The sequence below is a fragment of the Tiliqua scincoides genome, chromosome 2, assembly GCF_035046505.1.
Source record: "Tiliqua scincoides isolate rTilSci1 chromosome 2, rTilSci1.hap2, whole genome shotgun sequence".
NCBI classification, from domain to species: Eukaryota; Metazoa; Chordata; class Lepidosauria; order Squamata; family Scincidae; genus Tiliqua; species Tiliqua scincoides.
Genome location: NC_089822.1, coordinates 12,860,426 through 12,883,121, shown reverse-complemented (window position 1 = coordinate 12,883,121; position 22,696 = coordinate 12,860,426). Strand labels below are relative to the sequence as shown.

At 42.2% G+C, this 22,696-nt stretch overlaps 1 protein-coding gene across 9 annotated transcripts in view; it reads right to left on the bottom strand.

Moving 5' to 3' along the window:
- NEDD4L (NEDD4 like E3 ubiquitin protein ligase) overlaps nt 1-22,696 on the bottom strand; it is a 267,298-nt gene that overhangs the window by 7,686 nt on the left and 236,916 nt on the right. For all 9 annotated transcript variants that reach the window (XM_066616668.1, XM_066616669.1, XM_066616670.1 and 6 more), the window contains 9 exons: nt 21,046-21,167; nt 19,932-20,002; nt 18,001-18,096; nt 10,145-10,218; nt 7,644-7,704; nt 6,059-6,118; nt 4,473-4,580; nt 4,094-4,190; nt 2,601-2,673 (listed from right to left, as the gene is read on the bottom strand). In XM_066616668.1, the coding sequence (XP_066472765.1) occupies nt 2,601-2,673; nt 4,094-4,190; nt 4,473-4,580; nt 6,059-6,118; nt 7,644-7,704; nt 10,145-10,218; nt 18,001-18,096; nt 19,932-20,002; nt 21,046-21,167 (762 nt within the window). The remainder of the gene's footprint in view (nt 1-2,600; nt 2,674-4,093; nt 4,191-4,472; nt 4,581-6,058; nt 6,119-7,643; nt 7,705-10,144; nt 10,219-18,000; nt 18,097-19,931; nt 20,003-21,045; nt 21,168-22,696) is intronic.

The window sequence follows — 22,696 nt, the reverse complement described above, 5'->3', positions numbered from 1 at the left end:
TACAGGGAAACCTTTGAAGGGCTGTTTGCAGGCTATGAGTCTTGTGTTGCCTACCACTCCACTGTTTAGAAAGGGAGAGGATTTGTTGTTGGTATAGTCCTTGGACTGTTTTTTTTTCCTGAAAAAAAGTTACTGGTAGACAGCAGAAAGGAAGATAACAGAAAGAAGCCTACCCCAATTCCGGTGTGAACTTTTTTATCTTTGAAATCTCATCAATTTCTTAAAGAATTGTGAGCTTTTGGGTGTGTTTTTCAACATAAAGCCTCCTGAAATAAGCTGTAGCCTGTTTTTGTTCACAGATCTTCCACAAAGCTCTTTCTACAGGTTTTCCAAGGGAAAGACTTAGGGCAGTGGGAGATATCAGAAACAGATCTTCACCCCCAAAAAGTTCAAAGGGAGAGAAAAACAACTGGCATCCTTTTATACCATTACTAATTCTTTCTCCCCGCCCAATTCTTCTGTCCCTTGATCTATTCAGTGTTCAGAGAGAGAAAGAGAACCTAGAGAGAATGATAATGTTATCGAGGAGGAGGTAATAAATACAAGCTATATATACAGTGATTCATTCACGTTCTCTTGAGGGACTCACTCCTCTGCCACTAACTAAAATGAGACCTTATGGGCAGGAGATCTGGTCTAGAGGGTAGAGCCTCCGTCTGCCTGAAGATAACATCCACAAGGTCGCCAGTTCGAGGCCACCAGCACCGTGCGACCTTGGAGCAGCTGACAAGCTGAAGCCGAGCAATTCCATCTGCTCTGAGCGGGGGAGGATGGAGGCCAGAATGTGAAGCCAGATCGGAATGAAACACCTGAATGTAGTGGTTCTTGAAAGAAAGAACCTTCTCTGAAATTGTAAAAATCCCTATTTAATAAGGGATTTAAATAAAGCCTGCCTATGTAAACCGCCTTGAATAAAGTCTTGAATAAAGACCAAGAAAGGGGGTATATAAATACCTGTTGTTTTTATTATTATTATTTTTTTTTTTTTAAGGCACTGACAGAATCCTTTATATCTGAATAACTCATATAACTTTCTGTAGGGGAAAACGGTTAGATTCATGCTTTGGAAAGCATTTTGAAGAGCACAATATAAAGAGAGCTGCCTCTGAAGCTGCAGGACTCACTGGTGATAATCTCCCTGCATTAAATCTAAAAAGGTTTATTACACTATCAAAGAGGTTTTTGTCCACCCTATTTCAGATATTTTAATCTATTCGCAGAAGATAGAAGAAGTTTTCATAAACAAGCAGCTTATCCTAAATAGCTACTAAACAGGAGCTCAGACCCGCTGTTCACACTTTGGGCCCACCTCCTGAGAGAGAGAGAAAAATCTTTACATGCACAAGTGAGCCACTGACACCCACAACTCCTAGGATGGAATACTTAATTAATTTATTTAAAATATTTATATCCTGTCTTTCTCTTCCAAAAGGGAACTATGAAAATGCAGCATCATATGCCTGCCACCAGCAGGGGAATAAGCTGAGGTTCATAAAACCAACTGGGCAGAACAGGACACTGTGATCCTCACAGAGGATATGACTGGGATGTACTGTATGTACATTTTGAAACCAAAAAAGCAACCATCTGAAACTGCCAGCTTTATGTACAGAAGACCACCAAAAAACTGGAAACTGTTCACTAGAATTTTTAAAGTCTTTTCTAGTTGGTGAGGTCTAGCATCACAAACATGGTTTTCTCAAATGGAAAAAAAAATACAAAAGCAACTGCAGACAACATCATTTTCCCCTGAAGAAACCATCATTATAATTGCCTCTGTTTGCATGGATTCACAACTGGTCCTGTCATTGTAAGTCATTGTGGTAAGAGAAATGCACTCCACACATTTCTTACTGTATCACTTATCTATTTCCGCCTTCAAAAATGCATCTTTGCAAGCTCTAGATCAGATTAAACCCAGATTCTACAGTGCGCAGGCCCCAATCCTATTGTATTCTGGCAGGGTAAGGTCCTTTACAGCAGTGCAAAAGCCAAGCTGCTGTTGTATGCTGCAGGACCACAGCTGCAAATTGAAAGAGGGGCTGCAGCCTCCCCAAAAGGCCCTGCAGGCACTTGTAAGTTGGTAGACGCAGGACGGAGGAGTAATGGGGCATGTTAGGGGAACAACAGGGGGCTGTCCCAGGGGAGAGAGTGGGAGGATCTTGCAGCAGTCGTGCATGCTGGATCTTATCGCCCATTTTTCTGTCCACCCCATCCCACAGTTGTTTTCGGATTTTTGCCAGCTAAATAGCTGGTACATCCAAGGAGACCCATCGGTGATTCGGCAGCCTACAGGGGGCTAGTTACTTTCCTCTTGCAGACTGATTTCCACCACAGCATGCAATGCAGCCTCAGTTGGTGCAGCTGCATGCTATAACATGACAGGGGATAGGACGAAGCAGACCACAAACATTTTTCAGCTTTTGCTTTTCACGTGCATGAATGTATGAGTTGATGATTAGCCCAACAATGCATGAAAAGCCACTGCAGTCAGATGAAATCGGTTTCTGTAGAATCATATTAAATGTGATCTCTAGGAGGAATTCTTTGCTGGCAGGAGAGCAACCCATAAATATGGGTACTTGATACCGATTGCTTACCATGTGTGAGCTCTGGGTAACTTCTCAGGGCTTCCCCATTGCTCTATTGTAAACAGCTGAGGACCATTTGAACCTGGGTCAAGAACAGAAGCACGTGAATGGAACAGTCATGGTTCTGCATTCATTATAAATACCGAAGCCCATTATGCTCTAGATATGCGGTTCTTTAATTCCAAGGCAAGCCTCCCAGGCAGAGGTGAGCCACTGATGGGAGTGGCTACATCTTTTCCCTGACTAAATGCAGGTACATGCTCTGACTGAGGAAGGTGGCACAATTGCTGCCTGCCTTTATCTTGGTGGAACTGATGAGGGTTGCTGTATCGGATCAAGGAAATAATTTTTTTTTTTTTAATTTTGATGAGTTCTAGTTCTCTTTATGATACCTATTCTTTTAAAACACGGTGAGTCACAGGTGTGGCAGCAGAGCTTTAGATCAGAGGCACGGCACATGGCTGTGCAAGCAAAAAGTCCTAGGTTTGATCTTTTGGCATCTACAGTTAAAAAAGTGACCTCAGGTAGCAGGCAAAGAAAGATGCCTGCCTGAGAGCTTAGAGCAGTGATTTACAACCTTTTTCACGGCTAAAGGTCAAGGCTGTCAAGGCACACTAACAGTCTTTTGACAATTGACAAGGCACACCAGGCTATTGGTGGGAAGCTCACATCCCCCAGAGACCCTACTAATAAATGACCCTCCCCCCCAAACTCCCGCAGCACACCTGCAGACCATTCGTTGCACACCAGTGTGCCATGGCACAGGGGTTGAAAATCTCTGTCTTAGTCACTGCCTGTTTGATAGACCAATGGTCTGATTCAGCATAAAGGCAGCTTCACATTGGTTTCACAGCACTCACTCCCTTTTGCCCCAAATAATCCATATGCTTCCTAGCCTTAGTACTAGGATGAGCACTGATAAGGATGATGGAACTGCCCAACAAATGTGTTGCCAAACTTGCCTGTTGCGGGATCATGTGAATGAAGGGATGAGCATTTTACAAGTGAGAACTGGCATGCAGATGAGAGTGTTCAAGCTAGCCTGCTCCTACAGGCCATTCCCTCCTCCCACTCCCTTCAGTCTCCCTATTTCCAATCTCAGGAGGCCACAGTGGAATATTCTGCCAGTTGGCAGGGGAAGGGTTAAGCATCTCTTCCCATGCTTTGACAGATGTCATCGCAACCACAAGGATGAGGCAAAGGATGGGTTAGGAACCTGTGCTTGCCTCATAATGCGCAGTTCCGCTCCTGACTCTTTGAAGAGGTTCAATTTCATTAAGGCGATTCCCAGCAATTTGAAATTCTTTCATCTAGATCCCTACACTCTTGCAAAGCGAAAACTAGCCATTTGGCTCTTGGATTTGTGAGTCACTCTTTTCATAGGGTAAAACACAAAACAATTGTCTGGGAGTGGTGTTTTGTTTTTGTTAAGCATACCCTTTCAGCATATCCTGTCTCAGAACCCACTGAAAGTGCATGTATTGCCTGCACCATTAATTTACCATATAGTTCAGCAAATCCATTCATAGGCACTCGTGACGTCCCGGTTACAAACTGCAATAGTCGGATACGTTTCTCAGCATCCATCAGTAAAACAGCCTATTACAAAAAAGAATGTTCATTATGGAACCTTATGGAGAAGCTATGGAGAGGTACAGAGAAGTATCTATACTTCTCACATCACAGGCACAGCTAATAATTTGAGTTTAAATCAAGTATTATCAATGATGTCATACAGTAATCTGAGAAACAAACAAATGCCAAAGTTTCCAATATACAAAGCAGCCAGAGAATAATGTTTGGGTTATAGGACAGACCAGGACCTAAAAGAAGGCAGTGAGGCAAAAAGCCCAGAGCTAATACTGAGAATGACAACTCTACCTTCCAGAACCACTGAATGACAGGATGGTTTGGACAATATCCATTCTTGTAGATGGCATGTTGTCTCCAGTCGTTGACATCTACATCACCAAGGCCACACATTAGCAACTGTGAATGAATGAAATTGTTGTCTGATGAGCAAATGATACTTGGAGAGTACTGTGTTTTCTTCTCTTTCACCACCCTTCTCCCTTATATTAAGAAGATCTTAAGATAATAAAGAAGTCCATGTATAGATGAGGTTTCTTTCTGTTCAAGTTCTTGCTTGCAGAAATTGCACCAGTAGACCCATAGTCTACTTAGGGATGGGGGCTGTTGCTCAAGTGTCAGAGAAGACATGCACTGCATGCAGCAGGTTCCCTAGCACCTTCAGGTTGGGCTAGTGGAGAACCCTGGAGAGCAGCTAAGTCTATAACCAATAGTAAGCTAATTGGACCAAGGGCCTGGGGCAAAGACAGCTTCTTACGTTCACGTATTTATACACAATACATAATTAATCTGAGAAAGTCTTTGCCGCATGCTGTGGAAATTTAGATGCCACATGGGTTCCAATGACCAATTTGGTGCCATGAAAGAATCAGAAAATAAAGTAGAGCCAGGATAAAACATGACTTGGGTTGCAATCCTATGCATAGTTATCTGGAAGTAAGTACCACTGAACTCAGTGATACTTACTTCTGAGTATATGCTTGTGCTATAAGCTGATCTTCATTGTTAGCTTTATTCTTTACTGACTTGATGGTGGTTTCATTGAATCTCATTATTATTTATTTACTTTCTACACGTGTATACCACTTTTATGCCAAAGCACTCAAGGCAGTCTACAGTTTCAAATAATGGGCTTGTAATTCTAAGAGACACAGTACAAAAGGAAATGAATTGAAAGGAGAAAATAAGCAACTTCAGGAACCAGAACCTTCATATAGTTACACAACGAAGTTGCCTAATGACCAGGTTCACATGGTCACTGCATGGTCAGTTGCCTAATGGTCAGGTTCGCATGGTCACTATAGGAGACAGTGGGGGAAGGCCTGACTTGGCAGGTGCTCCAGCTAGGCTAAGAGAGGAGGACTCCCTGCCTCAACTCTCTTTTGGAGGCAGTCACTTCTGAAAGGAAAGAAACCAAAACGGAAGGGTATAACTTCTCTCTCTCCATGCTTGGAATTGTGTTTTAACTGATTTACATACCGATAGCAACATTTCCTGCCTTTATTCATCCACCTTGGGCACCCCTTTGAAGGGGAAAAGGTGAGACAGAAGCAGATCAAATAAAGGAATAAGTTCCACATATGTTGGCAGCACAGCTATTCGTCACCATCCATGTGTTTCAGCAGTGGAAAAAAGACTGTGACAAATGGGCCTGCAATCACACTACAGCCTAATGGAATTGCTGAGCAGCTGATAGACGGAATATTCCAAGGCACCTTGCAGAATTTGCGTCAATATAATTGTCCTTCCTAAGGAATGAAAACAAAACCAATCCCCATTTCCCCCAGCTTTCCAATGGTGGTGTCATTTTCCCAGAAGAAAATGCTGCTAGCAAAGTGTAAAGGGAGGCAAGCACCCAATGACCCCAAGCAACTAACCTCCAGCTCATTTTCATCAAAAATTTTAATTAAGTCAGTAGGCAGGAGTTCTGTGAAGCCCTGGAAGGGGGGGGGGGAGAAAAAAGTACAAGTCAGTTTCAAATGGAATTCAATCTCTTTCCAATAAACAAGGCCCAGTTTCTTGGAATCATGTTGCTAATACTAAGTTTTGCTAAAGTTACAAAGGAGAGCAATATGTTATGAAGATGAAAGCTACAGTGAACAGCTTCTAATCTCTAGAGCAGTGGTTGTCAAGCTTCACGGGAGCTTTACTCCTGGCGTAAGTCTTTACGGTGGAGGGGGCAAGGACTAATGAGGGTAGAAGAGGGGTGCTTTTACTCACTGATGTGTGTTGCAAAGATGTTGCAGGTGGAGTGGGGAACCCTGCGCAGCCCTCTGCAGGGCTCCCTGAGTCTTAAAACACTGGAAAAATGTCAGCACAAAGCACTTGCTATTTGTGTTCACTTGTGTTTTTCCAACATTCTAAGACTTGGGGAGCCCTGCAGAGGGCTGCACAGTGCTCCCTGCTTCTCCTGAACACATCAGTAGGTAAAAGTACCCCCCTTCCACCCCTGTTAGCCCTCACCCCCTCCCCCACCCCTTAAAGGGACATGGGGAGCTTAACATGAGCAGGTGAGTTGCAACCTTAAAGGGACCAGGGCAGCTTTACATGAGCTGGTGAGTTGCAACCCACTAGTTGAGAACCACTGCTCTAGATATTTTTTCCCCCTAAAATCTTAGGCACATATTTTTAGTGCTAAGTAAACACATGGTAAAGAAGGGGAAAAATAGCCCTGGTTCAAACAAACCTGGAGCCCATGAGAGCACCTCAGTGTCTGTGTGTATGTGGCGGGGGGGGGGGGAGTTACCACTGAGCTCATGACAGAGGTGCAGCTGGTGACAACTTCCATCTCAACTGGGGGGGTCTCTTCATAGCACTGCTACAATGTGCAATTTTCTTATGCATCCTTTCAGATTTGAGTTGTTACAATACCTTACAGCTTCTGGGTTAGGAAGACATAACTCGCACCATCTGAGTTCAGAGACACCATGTCTCCCTTCCCCATCCGGAGATTAAAATGTTCACATATTGACTTTGCTGTGGGGTTATTTTTCAGTGTCTGATTTGTGTTCATTTTTTCTTTCATATTGAAATAAGGTGCTATATTTCGTATAGAACATAAGAACAGCCCCGCTCGATCAGGCCAAAGGCCCATCTAGTCCAGCTTCCCGCATCCCACAGCGGCCCACCAAATGCCCCAAGGAGCACACCAGATAACAGGAGACCTCATCCTGGTGCCCTCCCTTGCATCTGACACAGCCCGTTTCTAAAATCAGGAGGTTGCACATACACATCATGGCTTGTAACCTGTAATGGATTTTTCCTCCAGAAATTTGTCCAGAAATAGAATAAGGTGCTGACCTTATTCTAATTGACTGTGACTTTAGGAATAACTATAAAACAAACCAAAAGGATGCAGAGGCCAGTGGAGTATAATTGATCAATTAAAAAGCAAAAACTTGGCTTAACCCCAATGAACATGGATCACACAGGAGAAGATGAAGGGCTAATGAAGTCGCTTACCTCCAGAAACGCGTTCATTTGCTTTTGAACTCTGTTGACAAACCTCCACTGGATGACTAAGCTACAGTACACAAAACAGAACAAAACTTTCATCAGAAGAAACAAAATAGACTGATTAAACATCTTAACCACCCAAATGTATTCCCAGCTTCCAATTTACAGCTTCAGTAATCTGTCATCAAATTGAGTAAAGTAATGGAGCCAATGCGGAAAACAACAACCCCTTGCATTTCCAGTACTACTGGGGTGCCTGCGGAGCACACAAATCTGTGACTGCTCTTCATTAATGCCTCAGATTTCCTCTGGGAGACACTGAGATGGTGAAGGAAAATTACTGATGTGCATAAAAAGAGGAATTCAAAAGGGAACTCTGCTTCACTCTGCCGCCGCCTGACATTTAAATAGCTTTCCACATATGCTTTCAAGTGCTTCAGAGATAACCTTTCCATATTAAGAAGCATGCAGTGCAGAAACAACCTTAAATTAATCTTGCGGCTCCCTTGAAGATTTTAGTATGTTTACTATACTTGACTTACTAAAATAATCTCTGGCTTTAAAAATTGGCTCGAATGGAGTTGCCTCTAATACGCCTGTTTCAGAATTAGGGATAAACATGTTAAATGTAGTTCTATGCAACGTTCCACCAATTTTGTTTTTAATGAAAAGCTGCCTTTGCAGGCTGCAATCAGGAGTGGAAGAAAAATGGGAGGAGAGGGTACCTGTTAACATCTTCAGCCACTGCAAAAGGGAGAGCTGGTTTTCCCTGGGAGCTTTTTTCTTCCTCCTATTATATGAAGGCACCCCTCTACAATGAGCTATTCTTTCTATTAACCAACAGCATGCAGGCTCAACACTGTTTCTAGTAGTTGGCTGACAGAATCCAACATCTTTCAGAGCTCACTTCCGCTTCATTTTAAGATTGACATGGTGTATAATTTGTTTACATTTCAATTTTTTTTTGGGGGGGGGGGTCCAATGACAACACAAGGGTTTGCCAGTGCAGGAGGCCAGTGTGTCACCCCCATAATGGACCTCCTCCCATGCAGTGGGCAGGGTGATCTACCCCCACTGGTTTTTTGGCTATAATTTTTGATAGAATAGAGATATTTCAATGTGGTTTGCTTCACTGCATTTTGCATGAAATTACATCAAAAAATAACAAGATTTAAAAAATTGTGGTGAGTAGTGGTGTTACCCCCTGTGAGCGTCACTCAGTGTGGCCCGCACCCCCTTGCACCCCTTAGCAATGCCATGGGGGGGGGGTCAGAACTATTGCAATAGAGACCATTAACTTCTCCATCAGGGAACTCCAAACATCACATGGCCACTTGCAAGCCCATAGTGTGTGTGTATGTGTGTGTGTGTGTGTGTCACTGGTTTTCTGCCAGGCCTGGCCAAGCAGTGAGAAATCTGCTGTTGAGAAGAGACGAATAGGACTGCAGATTGCATCAAATCACTTAAACCAACTTTGGTTTTGCATCTCATCAGTGTACAAGTCTGCCCGAGTAAGCTGAACACCAGGGAGGTGGGGATTGGCAAACTGGTTCATTGGGAAGAATTAATCCACAGTTGGTCTAAATGTAAATCTTTAGGATGGGACATGGCAGATCAAGGGTCAACTTGCTGTTCTACCTTAAAGTGCACTAGGTAACACTGAAATCATGATCTCTCAACAGAATTTATCTCAGTCTTGGGAGGATAAAATCATTAATTAGCACCCCACTGCATTCTTCCTTCCTCACAGGTGACCTGGCTCTAATACTAATGGCAATCAGCAGCTTTTCTCAGTATGCCACAAAAGATACATAGCAGTAATTCTTGCTAAGATTTTGTGCTGTTAGCTTCAAAGATAACAGACAAGGAAGGAAGAGCCAAGAAGAACAATATATCTTTAATATAAGAAGAATGTGCAAGAAATAGAAAACGTATTGGGCAATTTCACAAAAATGATAAAAAATAAGATATATATTCACAGGGGACCAAGAAGAATAAAAAAGGAGTTGGAGTAGTCATTTATTGATACAGCCTATGGCTAAAACAAACTTTAAAACTAGAATTAAATGTATAGGCTTGGATGAAGATCATGACAGATATCCAAAGCAGACAATCTGAACTATGGAAGTGTAGCTCAACAAAATGCAGGGAATTCTGGATGAAGGCAACTACCTTATTACGCAATGCTGTATGAATTTCAATAAGGAGAGAACTGTTCATATTTAAAGGCTTTGGCCTCACAAACAGCTTTCATACCATGGTGCTTGCAACTCCATAATCCTCCTGCTATAACAACATTTACTTATGTTTAAGAATTTGCTGCGCTCTTTGACTTTCTATACCTTTCATTTTAAAACAAACCCTAATTAAAGTTCTGGGATAGCAGTTTACAATGCCTATCAAAGGATTTTTATCTGAATGGCTCTTAGTGCAGTCATCTTAAATTCACATTGAGCAACTTAACCACCAAGATTGTGAAAACTTTAACTAGAAATACAGACACATACTCAATATATTCCCTTTTGTTTTCATTTGTGACCATGATTTCAGATCCGTTTGGTTTCAAGTCAACTTGATATGTCTGTGAATATGAAAAGAAAGAAAAGCATATTATTTATTCCACAGAACGAACGAACGAACGAACGAACGAACGAACGAACGAACGAACGAACGAACGAACTAACTAACTAACTAACTAACTAACTAACTAACTAACTAACTAACTCTTTGTCTTTCTAACTCTTGTCTTCTAACCTTAAATCAACATTGAAATTTAGCTTACCTTTAGCTTAGCTTTACCTAAGCTTTATCTAATTTAGCACCTAATCTAACCAGAGGGAGGGAGTCTAAGGTCCAGCAAGTTGGGGCACAGGAGCTAGGTGAGGGAAATAAAAATATATACATGAGTACATAGGTCTACTCTGAGCAGGAGCAGAGTCCTACTCATGAGTAAGGGCCCAAGGTACAGGCACTTAAAAAAGTAAATAAAACATAGGAGGATAAAGTAGAAAGCAAGTTCTTCTACTTTGTTTAAATTAACCCTATACTTAACCCAAGTTAAACTTAATCCAAGATAGAACATAATCTAAAGGTTCAGTAAATTGGGACACAGGATCTAGGTGAGAGCAATAAATAAATAAATAATTTAAATAAAGGTGCACACTTAATAAAAGCAGGAGGTATAATTTAGATAGGAAGCTAGAGCCCAAACTAAACAAAGAAGAGGGTAATAGGGGGAGAAAGTACACTTGGTGTCTATTTTATAAACAGGGCAAAACAGGATTTAAACTTTAAGTGTGTAAGTTCTGCCAAGCCCAAAAAACTCTTAAACCAGTGCAGTTTAAACTCAAATAAAAAGCAGCTTGAGGTCAAAAAACAGTCCAGCCTAAGAGAACTGAATTAGGAGGGTAAGAACCTAGGAAGGGCCTGTTCCCAGCCAGCCAGGGCAATTTAGCTAGCATAGTCATAAACGTAGCAATTTAGCAAATTAGCATAGTCATTGTCCTTTAGGAGGTGATAAGAGCCCCATTAGGCAAATCCAAGCACCCCATTCAGGAGCCTACAGAGTAGATTAGGCCCATCAGCAGCCTTTTCTCTTCCTGATCTTTTGTAATCTCACCTGGGAAGACCAGCCCCTTTCAATCAGCAAGGAGGGAGGGAGGAGGAGCTAGCTAGGAGTATAAAGCTAGCGCCTGCCACCGCGTGAGTCCTCTGCAGACGCGCACATGGCCTCTGGGACACCCAGTGACTTGGGAACAAAGTACCAGGTAAGGCACCGTGAATTTAGCATCTGTGCGAGTTCAGCAGCAGGGTGAGGAGGACAGGGCCCCAGACACTGTTCTTCTCTTCCCTTGAGAAGAGGGCAGAAAACCAGTGAAGGGTTTTTAAGTACCCCTAAACAAACAAACAATGCAGTCAGACAGCCAGCAGCAGGGTGGGGGCTATCCAGTGTTTTACATCAAGTGCCACATATATGCCTCTGGAGCATAAGTCATGGATATGTCCTCGGTGCAAGGAGCTCGAGGGACCCAGGGAACGCATCCGCTCCCTTGAAGCCTTGGTGGCCGACCTGGAGAAGCAGAGGCAGACAGAGAAGGACTACGGGGAGACTTCCGGGGACGATCAGGCTTCGTCCCAACCTCAGGTGTGCAGCTCCTCAACTGCCCGGGTGGGAAGTCTCGGGGATGGAGGATGTCATCCTGGAGAGGAGGGAAACAATCCCCAAGGGGGGACCCCTTCTCCAGGGGACAGGCCCGTATCCGAACGCACTCAGGATACTCCTCGGCGGGAGGGGGGGGGCTTCTTGTAGTGAGGGATTCGATTATTAGAAACATAATGGCACAGTGAGAGGATGCGGGGACAAAGGATGCGGGACAAAGGAGCTAATAAACAGCCCATCCTGGAGCATTCCATGTACAAATGCTTTTATGCAAATGCCTGAAGTCTCTGAGCAAAGTTGGGAGAACTGGAATGTCTGGTGACAAGGGAAAACATTGACATAGTGGGCATAACAGAAACCTGGTGGAATGTGGAAAATCAGTGGGATATGGCAATCCCAGGCTATAAACTCTACAGGAGGGACAGGGAGGGGCGTGCTGGAGGTGGGGTGGCCGTTTACGTTAGGGAAGGGATAGAATCCAGCAAAGTAGAGATTGAAGGCGGGTCCGACTCCACCATAGAATTTCTGTGGGTTAAATTACCAGGCCTCAGGAGCGATGTAATATTGGGGGTGTACGATTGTCCTCCAGACCAGAAACCGGAAGGGGACCTTGAAATGAGGAAACAGATCAGGAAGGTGACAAGGAGGGACAGGGTTGTAATCATGGGGGACTTCAATTATCCTCATATAGACTGGGTCGATTTGTGTTCTGGTCATGAAAAGGAGACCGGATTCCTTGACGTGTTAAATGACTGTGCCTTAGAGCAGCTATTCATGGAGCCCACCAGAAGACAGGTGACTCTGGATTTAATATTGTGCGGTACTCAGGACCTGATTAAAGATGTCAGTGTTACGGAGCCATTGGGGAACAGTGATCATGCTACGATCCGTTTCGACTTGCACGTCGGGGGAAGAATACCAGGCAAATCTCTCACAAAAACCCTTTACTTCTGACGAGTGGATTTCCCTCAAATGAGGAGGCTGGTTAGAAGGAGGTTGAAAGGGAATTTAAAAAGAGTCCAATCTCTCCAGAGTGCATGGAGGCTGCTTAAAACAGTCTTGCCCTAATGAGGAGAATAAAAAGGAACATAAACTGTGGCAAAAGAAATGTAAGAAGGTGATACGGGAGGCCAAGCGAGACTATGAGGAATGCATGGCCAGCAACATTAAGGGGAATAATAAAAGCTTCTTCAAATATGTGAGAAGCAGGAAACCCACCAGAGAAGCAGTTGGCCCTCTGGATGGTGAGGGAGGGAAAGGGGAGATAAAAGGAGACTTAGAGATGGCAGAAAAATTAAATGAGTTCTTTGCATCTGTCTTCACGGCAGAAGACCTCGGGCAGATACCGCTGCCCGAACAGCCCCTCCTGACCAAGGAATTAAGTCAGATAGAGGTTGAAAGAGAAGATGTTTCAGACCTCACTGATAAATTAAAGATCAATAAGTCACTGGGCCCGGATGGCATCCACCGAAGAGTTATTAAGGAATTAAAGAATGAAGTTGCTGATCTCTTGAATAAAATTTGCAACTTGTCCCTCAAAACGGCCATGGTGCCAGATGATTGGAGGATAGCAAATGTCATACCAATCTTTAAAAAGGGAAAGAGGGGCGACCTGGGAAACTATAGGCCGGTCAGCCTAACATCTATACCAGGTAAGATGATGGAATGCCTCATCAAAGATAGAATCTCAAAACACATAGACAAACAGGCCTTGCTGAGGGAGAATCAGCATGGCTTCTGTAAGGGTAAGTCTTGCCTCGCAAAACTTTTAGAATTCTTTGAAAAGGTCAATAGGCCTGTGGATGCGGGAGAACCCGTGGACGTTATACTGTATATCTGGACTTTCAGAAGGCGTTCGACACGGTCCCTCGCCAAAGGCTACTGAAAAAACTCCACAGTCAGGGAATTAGAAGACAGGTCCTCTCCTGGATTGAGACCTGGTTGAAGACCAGGAAACAGAGAGTGGGTGTCAATGGGCAATTTTCACAATGGAGAGAGGTGAAGAGCGGTGTGCCCCAAGGATCTGTTCTGGGACCGGTGCTGTTCAACCTCTTCGTAAATGACCTGGAGACAGGGATGAGCAGTGAGGTGGGAAAGTTTGCAGAAAACACCAAACTTTTCCGAGTGGTGAAGACCAGAAGTGATTGTGAGGAGCTCCAGAAGGATCTCTCCAAACTGGCAGAATGGGCAGCAAAATGGCAGATGTGTTTCAATGTAAGTAAGTGTAAAGTCATGCACACTGGGGTGAAAAATGAAAATTTCACATATAGGCCGATGGGTTCTGAGCTGTCTGTGACAGATCAGAAGAAAGATCTTGGGGTGGTGGTGGACAGGTCGATGAAAGTGTTGACCCAATGTGCGGTGGCAGTAAAGAAGGCAAATTCTATGCTTAGAATCCTTAGGAAAAGGTATTGAGAACAAAACGCCTATAATATAATGCCGTTGTACAAATGCATGGTAAGGCCACACCTGGCGTATTGTGTCCAGTTCTGGTCGCCACATCGTAAAAAGGATATAGTGGAAATGGAAAAGGTGCAAAAGAGAGCAACTAAGATGATTAGTTGCTGGGGCAACCTTCCTTATGAGGAAAGGCTACGGTGTTTGGGCCTCTTCAGCCTAGAAAAGAGACGCCTGAGGGGGGACATGATTGAGACATACAAAATTATGCATGGGAAGGATAAAGTGGATAGAGAGATGCTCTTTACACTCTCACATAACACCAGAACCAGGGGACATCCACTAAAATTGAGTGTTGGGAGGGTTAGGACAGACAAAAGAAAATATTTCTTTACTCAGCGTGTGGTTGGTCTGTGGAACTCCTTGCCGCAGGATGTGGTGACGGCATCTGGCCTGGATGCCTTTAAAAGGGGATTGGACAAGTTTCTGGAGGAAAAATCCATTACGGGTTACAAGCCATGATGTGCATGTGCAACCTCCTGATTTTAGAAATGGGCTTTGTCAGAATGCCAGATGCAAGGGAGGGCACCAGGATGTAGATCTCTTGTTATCTGGTGTGCTTCCTGGGGCATTTGGTGGGCCGCTGTGAGATGCAGGAAGCTGGACTAGATGGGCCTATGGCCTGATTCAGTGGGGCTATTCTTATGTTCTTAACTACTTAGAAGATTTGAAGAAGGGCAAAGCTAGAGAAAGCAATTGATAAATCAGAATTAGGCACCATGTTTTCATTATCAAAGGTAAATTAGATTGGGGTGTCATCTGCTCAGTTACAAAGGAATTAAGAGTGTTCAGTGGGGAAACTAAAGGCAACTTCTGAATGCCTCTACTTGGCATTTCTTCAGATGTTGTGCAGCTACTCTGCAATAGTCCCCTGACAAAAAGACATCAACAGTACCAATTTAATCGGCCTGAGCAGGACGACGTGCGTATGCCAAAAATGAATAAATCCCAGTGGGAAGTGAAAATGAATAAATCCTGTGGGATTTTACAAGAAGTGACAGGCCATATACAAAGTCACATCAACAAAAAAAGAGGAAGAAAGGTGGGAACTGCTCCAAGGAGTTTACAATCTGAATGTTGACAGAGGAAGAAACAGTGTCACTTTATAGATTAAAGACTTGGGTATACACCTAAATGTAAATACAAAAAAAAATGTTTTGCAAACAAATACATCATGCAGGTACAAGTGGGATTGGCTCAATGGCTGCCTAGGGAGAGTATACTCTGTGGCAAAGCTGAGACAACATCTGTGCAATGTGCAAAGTAAGTTTTAAAGTTAAGTTTCTTACAGAAAACAGGTTTTTCATATTTAATGGTCTGCAATGATTGTCATGAAGGAACAGCAATGGAAAACTTTACATTCACATTAAAAAGCCATATGGATTGTATAGGGAAGAGCTATTGACAAAATGGCATTTTCTCTCACACACTGTTCCTGCAAAATCAACACGGATTTTTCAGCCTGATGTGTAGTGCTTCCATGTAAAAATCCCAAAGTATTCCCACAAGGAAAAAACAACAGACTCCATCATCAGAGAGGTTCTTAGCATGCATACACCAGCCAGCCACCATTTGGCTGGGATATAAATTGAAGCAAATGTAAAGAAGAAGCCAAGCGATGGTGGGCCTATGGTAGAGGTACAGATTGAGAAAAATCTGAACTTTTCATAGGTTATCATGGGAGGAAAGCATCAGATTATTTTTTCTAAAAATTTAGGTAAACAGCACCCTTGTCTCTAGACTGATCAACACCTATTTTTCCAAGCTTGGTGCCACTATGCATTATCAAACCTTTGAAAGGAATGGGAATTATAAAGTAACAGTGCTGCATGGTTACATAATTGATGAAGATCCAACATCTTGAGAAGAATTGTTAGACTAAAAGAAATTGGGGGGGGGGAGTTCCTCATTTCCAGCCTTACCTCCAACTGTTCTAATTATCCATCGCCTGTGGACTGGAAAAACAAGTGGAAGCACACTCTGTTCCCTGCCATAAGTCAAAGAACTAAGGATGTCTGGGAGGTTACATACTACCTCTCAGAATGAACATCATGACAAGATGTTCAGCCTGGTCCCCTTCATTGGCCAGAGACTGAAGTGACTGCAGGAAGCTCGTGTCTCTCTCTCTGCACACAAAAAAAATGCTCCAACCAGAGAAGCAAGTGGAGGCACTGGCCAGAGACTCTTGGACTGATTTTGGATTATTATTGTAAGCTATCAGGAGACAATTTTTTTTTTGCAGATTTTGTCCTGTCCCATCCCCTCCCCGGAAAAAATGCAAAAAGCAATTTGTGTGATTTCATTTTGTTATCACCGAAAAATGTGTTTTTGTTTTGTGATTACCAAAAACAAAATTACACCTCTACAGATGCAAGATAACACATGATGGTCTGCCATCACCCTGCATAGACTCCCCTCTCTAGCTGTTGCCCCTACACTATGGAAAGAGATACTATATACAAGTATTCAATTATACTTATTGCTGGCTGTATTTCTACAGAAGGCAATGGAACAACCCTGCTGTTTAAAAGTATCCTCAGATATGTGCCTAAGCAACATTGAACAATTCCAGTCTGTTTATTGAGATTGTTTAGCAATCTGAACCTTTTGATGGGAATTTCCTGACAACATCAATCAAAATGGCCAATATGTAAAAAACGTATCTGCAAAGCGAGCTAAAAACAAGTCTGAGTGATATATATCTTCCATCTTCTACAAAAGCATTTATGTACAAATTTGGAGAATGCTTTCCAACCATATAACCTGAGGGTGAAAGCTAACCAATCTTTCTCTCACTTGCAACAACCCTGTTATTTTTTGACAAAAGACTGTATGAGGACTGTCCCTTTCTAAAGGAAATCAACAAGTTTAACCAGCTGGGGCTGCAGCTGTAGGTCAGAAAGAATTAACTTCCTTATGGCAACTAGGCCTTTTGAAGTTTGTCTCAGAGAAACTGTTCCTGGTCCACCCAGGCAAATCTATGCTGGGATTATTAAATCAGCTTGATGGTTACCATGGCCATTAAGAACTGCTCATGAGTATCTATCACACTTTCAGCAAAATCCTATGCATGTCTACTCAGAAGCAAGTTCCATTATGTTCAATGGGGCTTACTCCCAGGAATATGTGCAGAGGTTTGCAGCCTCTGTGTGTAAAACATAAAAACTCTTCAGTAAGGGAAATCAGAATAAAAACTGAATATACATCCAAACCAATTCAGATTTCACACTAGTATTAGGAGTAAATTTAAAAGCCTATTTATAAATCTCACATGTGAAAGCCTTGCAGGTCTGAGGAAAACCTTTTTTAAATTGCTATTCACCTCATCTATATGCAAATCTTGAGTTTTGCAAATCCTACAAACACTAATTCTGATTTCTAATTTTGTCAAAATTTGTTCAAGTTGAAACTAATGTATAATAATAATAAAACCCCAATAAATTAAATTCCATTTCATTTACCAAAAATTGGGAATTTTTCATTAATATTTTAAAAACTGTTTATTTATTGTATTAATACTTATTGTTCTGCACTTCTTATGGGGACAAAAATCCAACCTCTTTTTTTAATTCTACAAGACCTTTTTCTTTGTTGATAATTTTTTATGTTCTTTGCTGTGACCTTACACAAAACTTTACATGCCAACAAATAAAGCTAAAGGTTACAATATGCTACAATGGTGAAGATAAATATGTACTGCAGGCCCATACTGATGCATACTGATCTACTGAAATTGGCTGTACATACCTGTCCAAAGTTTTCTTCATCTATGCAAAACATGAGATCCAGATCCATAGGGTCATTTTCCAGGATCCATTTCAAAGAATTGTAATATTCACTGTCCTATAATATAAGCACATTGTTTTTAATAAATCACTTTTTGAAAATTCAGCATATCCACAGTCTGCTTAATTTTGTTTAACAGCATTCTTGGCATACAGTATACTCAAAATATCCTGCATTACCTCCAACTGTTACCCTGTACACGCCTGATCTTGGAAGCTAAGCAGGGTCAGGCCTGGTTAGTACTTGGATGGGAGACCGCCTGGGAATACCGGGTGCTGTAGGCTGATACCATAGTCTTTCAAGACTGAAGGTTGCCAACCAAACAAGGTGAAGATGAAGCATCTGACATAATCCCTCATCAAAGGCTCATGAAAAAACTCCACAGAAATAAGAGGGAAGGGCCACTTATGGATTAGGAACTGGCTGAGGGTCAGAAAACAGAGTGGGTGCAAATGAGCAATTTTCACAATGGAGAAAGGTGAAAAGCAGTGTGCTCCAAGGATCTGTCCTGGGACTGGTGCTTTTCAACTTGTTCATAAATGACCCGGAGACAGGGATAAGCGGTGAGGTGGCCAGCTTTGCAGATGACACTAAACTTTTCCAGGTGGTGAAGTCTAGAATGGATTGTGAAGAGCTCCCGAAGTATCAGTCCAAACTGGGGGACTGAGTGGCAAAATGGCAGATGTGCTTCAGTGTAAATAAGTGTGAAGTGATGCATATTTGCGCATCAAAATTTCACATATATACTGATGGGTTCTGAGCTGGCTGTGACAGATCAGGAGGGAGATCTTGGACTGGCGAGTACAAAAGTTCTGACATGCACATGGTTTCCCTGCTTACAGGGGCTGCAGTCAGAGATGGAAGGTCTCTATGTACACAGTTTATAACTTTGTATATTGTTAATTTGTTGTACTACCATTTCCTATGGACACTGTTGACTGATAAAGCAGCACTGACTGTACTATTCATCGTGCATCACAGTATCTACAGGGATGTGGACTCTCTTATCATCCCTTCTTGACCCAGTGTTGCCATTAAACATTGGCCTTGAGCCACCTCTACTCAGGTGTCACAAGTGCTATTGTACCTTGAAAACCATTTATTTCCTTTGGCTTCCCTGGCATATATTGTGTTTTATGCATGTTTAGTTGCTGCTCTGGCAAACTGGCTCTCTCTGTGCCCTATTATAAGTGGTTTTATGCTACTTTTAGATTTTGTTTCTGAATTATCGTATTTTAAATTATAGTCACCTGAAATTCTGCAGGTATGCAGCAGGACAAAAACCTTTTAAAATATATAGAATATTAACATTGAACTAGTAGTGCCAGAATATGAATAACGGTGTGCATTTGAATGCACAATTGAAATGAACATCCCAACCAAAGCACCACAATGCAGATAGACTATATATTCATTCAAATACATATTCAAATTCTCATTTTAATATGCATCTGAATTAGGACAGTGGCTCCCAACCCAGCAATTGATAAGTGGAGGTCAGTCTGAAAACACATGCAGATCTTTTAAGGTGGACTGGGTTTATTATATTCTTCTCACCCTTTGTTAAAAATATCTTCAGTAAATGCCTAGACATAGAACTGCTTGAAGCATCTGCCCGATGTTCAGTTCAAAGCAAGCAAACAAAATATTTTATTAATCTTTCTTTTCCTATGGAATTGAATGCACTATGGGCTTTGAATTGTGAGCTTGGTAGGCAAAATAGTCATATTGAACATAAAAATAATCTTAAGTATGGTATTTTGTTCCAAGCCTCAGGACACCAGTCTTATGCATGAAACTGTGAGGCTTCCAGAATGAATTGATATTTAATAATTTCCCAAGAGAAATACACATAATTGAAAACATTAATAAGCTTTTCCATGTGTACTTACCACTGATTCCATATCTTTTAGGGTTATTGGTTTCCCCAGCATCATCTTATAAAAAGGCCTAATGAAGAAACCTGTACAGAAGCACAGTAAAAAAAACACCTTTAATTTAAAATGAACATCCTTTTCAAAATGAACATCCCTGAAGAGCACTATAATAAAAGAGAACACTGCCAAAATCTAGAAAAGGCAGACATAGCAAAGCTAAAATTGTGACTGGAAAAAGAGGCAAGAGAAAAATATAATGTTAAATTGTCAAGCACAATATAAAATTGGTCATCTTCAGCAGTTGTTGTAGAAGTTGCACATTCAAGCAATAACACTGGGGATGCTGGAATTTCGTAAGGATTAACAATGCACTGAGTGGAATGATGCCCTTTAGCAAAGTCAAGGACTATTAAACACAGAAACCCATTGCACACATTCTTAGGAAGCATCCAGGTCAAGAATATTGTTGTCCCTGAAAAGAAATTACTCTGCTTTCCCATAGCCCTCTATGAGAGGCTGGCCCTGACCAAACTCCTCTCTTCAGTGCTTTTGTTAACAAGACATCAGCCCTCTTCTCCCTCAGCTCTGGTCACCCTAACAGAAGGAATCCAGGTCATGCTGCACGTTTCTGGTTATCTTTGGATAGAAGTTTAAGCATTTCTGTGAATCTAGCCTAGGAAAACGAGCAACGTATTCTCAATTGTGTAGAAGTTCAGGGTTCCGGGGCATTTATAAAAAGATGAGAGATTACCACACACAGAACCCTCTGAACATTCTGCGTAATTATATTTCACTCCACAAAAGATTTGGTGTTAGCCACAGTGGTGGACCAGGAAGGGGCAGCAAGTGCAAATGGCCTGGGCATCAGAAATTTAGGCACCTGGTGCCGGTACCATATCCCCTCCCCCCCCCCGGCTTTTCAAGTGTTCAGGGAATCATGCTGACATTGGCATCAGGAGCACAGTCATTGTCTGAGCAGTTTCACGCCCATCTGAGAACTGGATTGCCACTGGTTGGGCAATGTGATTATCAAATAGGATAAGAACACATATTTTGGGAGCCTTATATCTTTTGAGCAGTGTTATGAGCTACAATACTTTAGGGCCACATATCGTCTTACGTAACTCACCATCTAAAAGCTTCCCATGATACACAGCCAGTCCGGCAACTCGTCCAATAAAGGTGAAATAAGACAAATGGTCTTCATTACAAAGGCCCGAATTAGGATTGATCTGCAGAGTGTAGTTGTCCCTTATGAAATTAAAAAAAAACAAACAGGAAATAAATAGAAAGTGAAATTGAGTACGTTTGATTTTTGTCTGCTCCCAAGCAAAGAACGTAATATTCCTTCAGCGTATTCCTTGAGAACCAGAGCTTCTTTGATGCGGAGGGCCAGGGGCTCAGGGGCTAATCATCTGCTTTGTGGGCAAAAGGTCCCAGGTCCCATCCCCATTACCTATAGGTATGGCTGCAAAAGATCTGTCTGAAACCCTGGAAAGCCACTGCTGGTCAGTGTAGATGAGTGTTTCTCAAACTGTGGGTCGGGACCCACTAGGTGGGTTGCGAGCCCATTTCAGGTGGGTCCCCATTCATTTCAATATTTTATTTTTAATTTATTAGACTTGGTGCTACCATGGTATGTGACTGCATTTGGAGAAGTGTTACAGACCTGTACTTTTAACAAGCTACTATGCTATGTATATCCTTTTAACAATGATAGTAAATGGGACTTACTCCTGGGTAAGTGTGGGTAGGATTGCAGCCTAGAATTGTTAAAAATTTTTCTGCTTCATGAAGTCATTTCTGGTCAAGACACCACTTCCAGTGGGTCCTGACAGATTCTCATTCTAAAAAGTGGGTCCTTGTGCTAAATGTGTGAGAACCACTGGTGCAGACAATCCTGATCTTGCAGAAGACACTTTCCTATGAAGTACACAAGAAACACATGAATGATTCAAACAACCGCTCCCACAGCAAGCTAGCAGACCGGAAAACAAATCCCTTATGGCACCTTAAAAATCCTTATTGTATTTTTCCATGCACTACTAGAACCCACTGCATCTGATACATGAAGTGTTATCTTCAGTTGGCAGGGGCAAAAAATATGTAGGGTGAGGTCACAAGACTATAAAGTAGAAATGGTTGTTTGCAACACTTCTATGTAAAGCTTAAATGTGAACAAATGTGCACAGTGTAACAATACATAACAGTGAAAAATGGGTGAAATTTTTTGCCAGCTACTGCTATTGCTTATGGTCATACTGTGCTTATCTTGTGCACATTCCAGCTTTGTACAGAAATATCACAGACTACTCCTGCTTGCATTTTATGGCCTCTGGGCATACTGGGAAGAAACAGCGAGAGGGATCCTATCTACCTTGATTGAAGGCTCCCAGGAGACATCTGGTTGGCCACTGTGGGGAAACCCTATGCTAGACTAGATGGACGTTTGGTCTGATCCAGTAGGGCTCTTCTTGTATTCTTAACATGTTAACAAGCAAGAATGATTCTGAAACTAATTTTTGTTCCTTGACCTGCCTCACTAGAAAAGGTGCAGAACTTATTATGAACCCTTCCCAGCTTTCAACAGAGGGAGAGGATCATAGTTATCAGGGAGATCCCATGGTCGGTGTGATAACGCCAAGTCTGAACATGGAAGAGAGCACAAGACTTTCTCCTGCTGCCCCACATTGATTTTTTGCTAAGGGAAACTAATTGTGCAGATCAGATTCTTCACACACCAGCTTTTAAATGCTTAACTAGCATTTTAATATCACAAA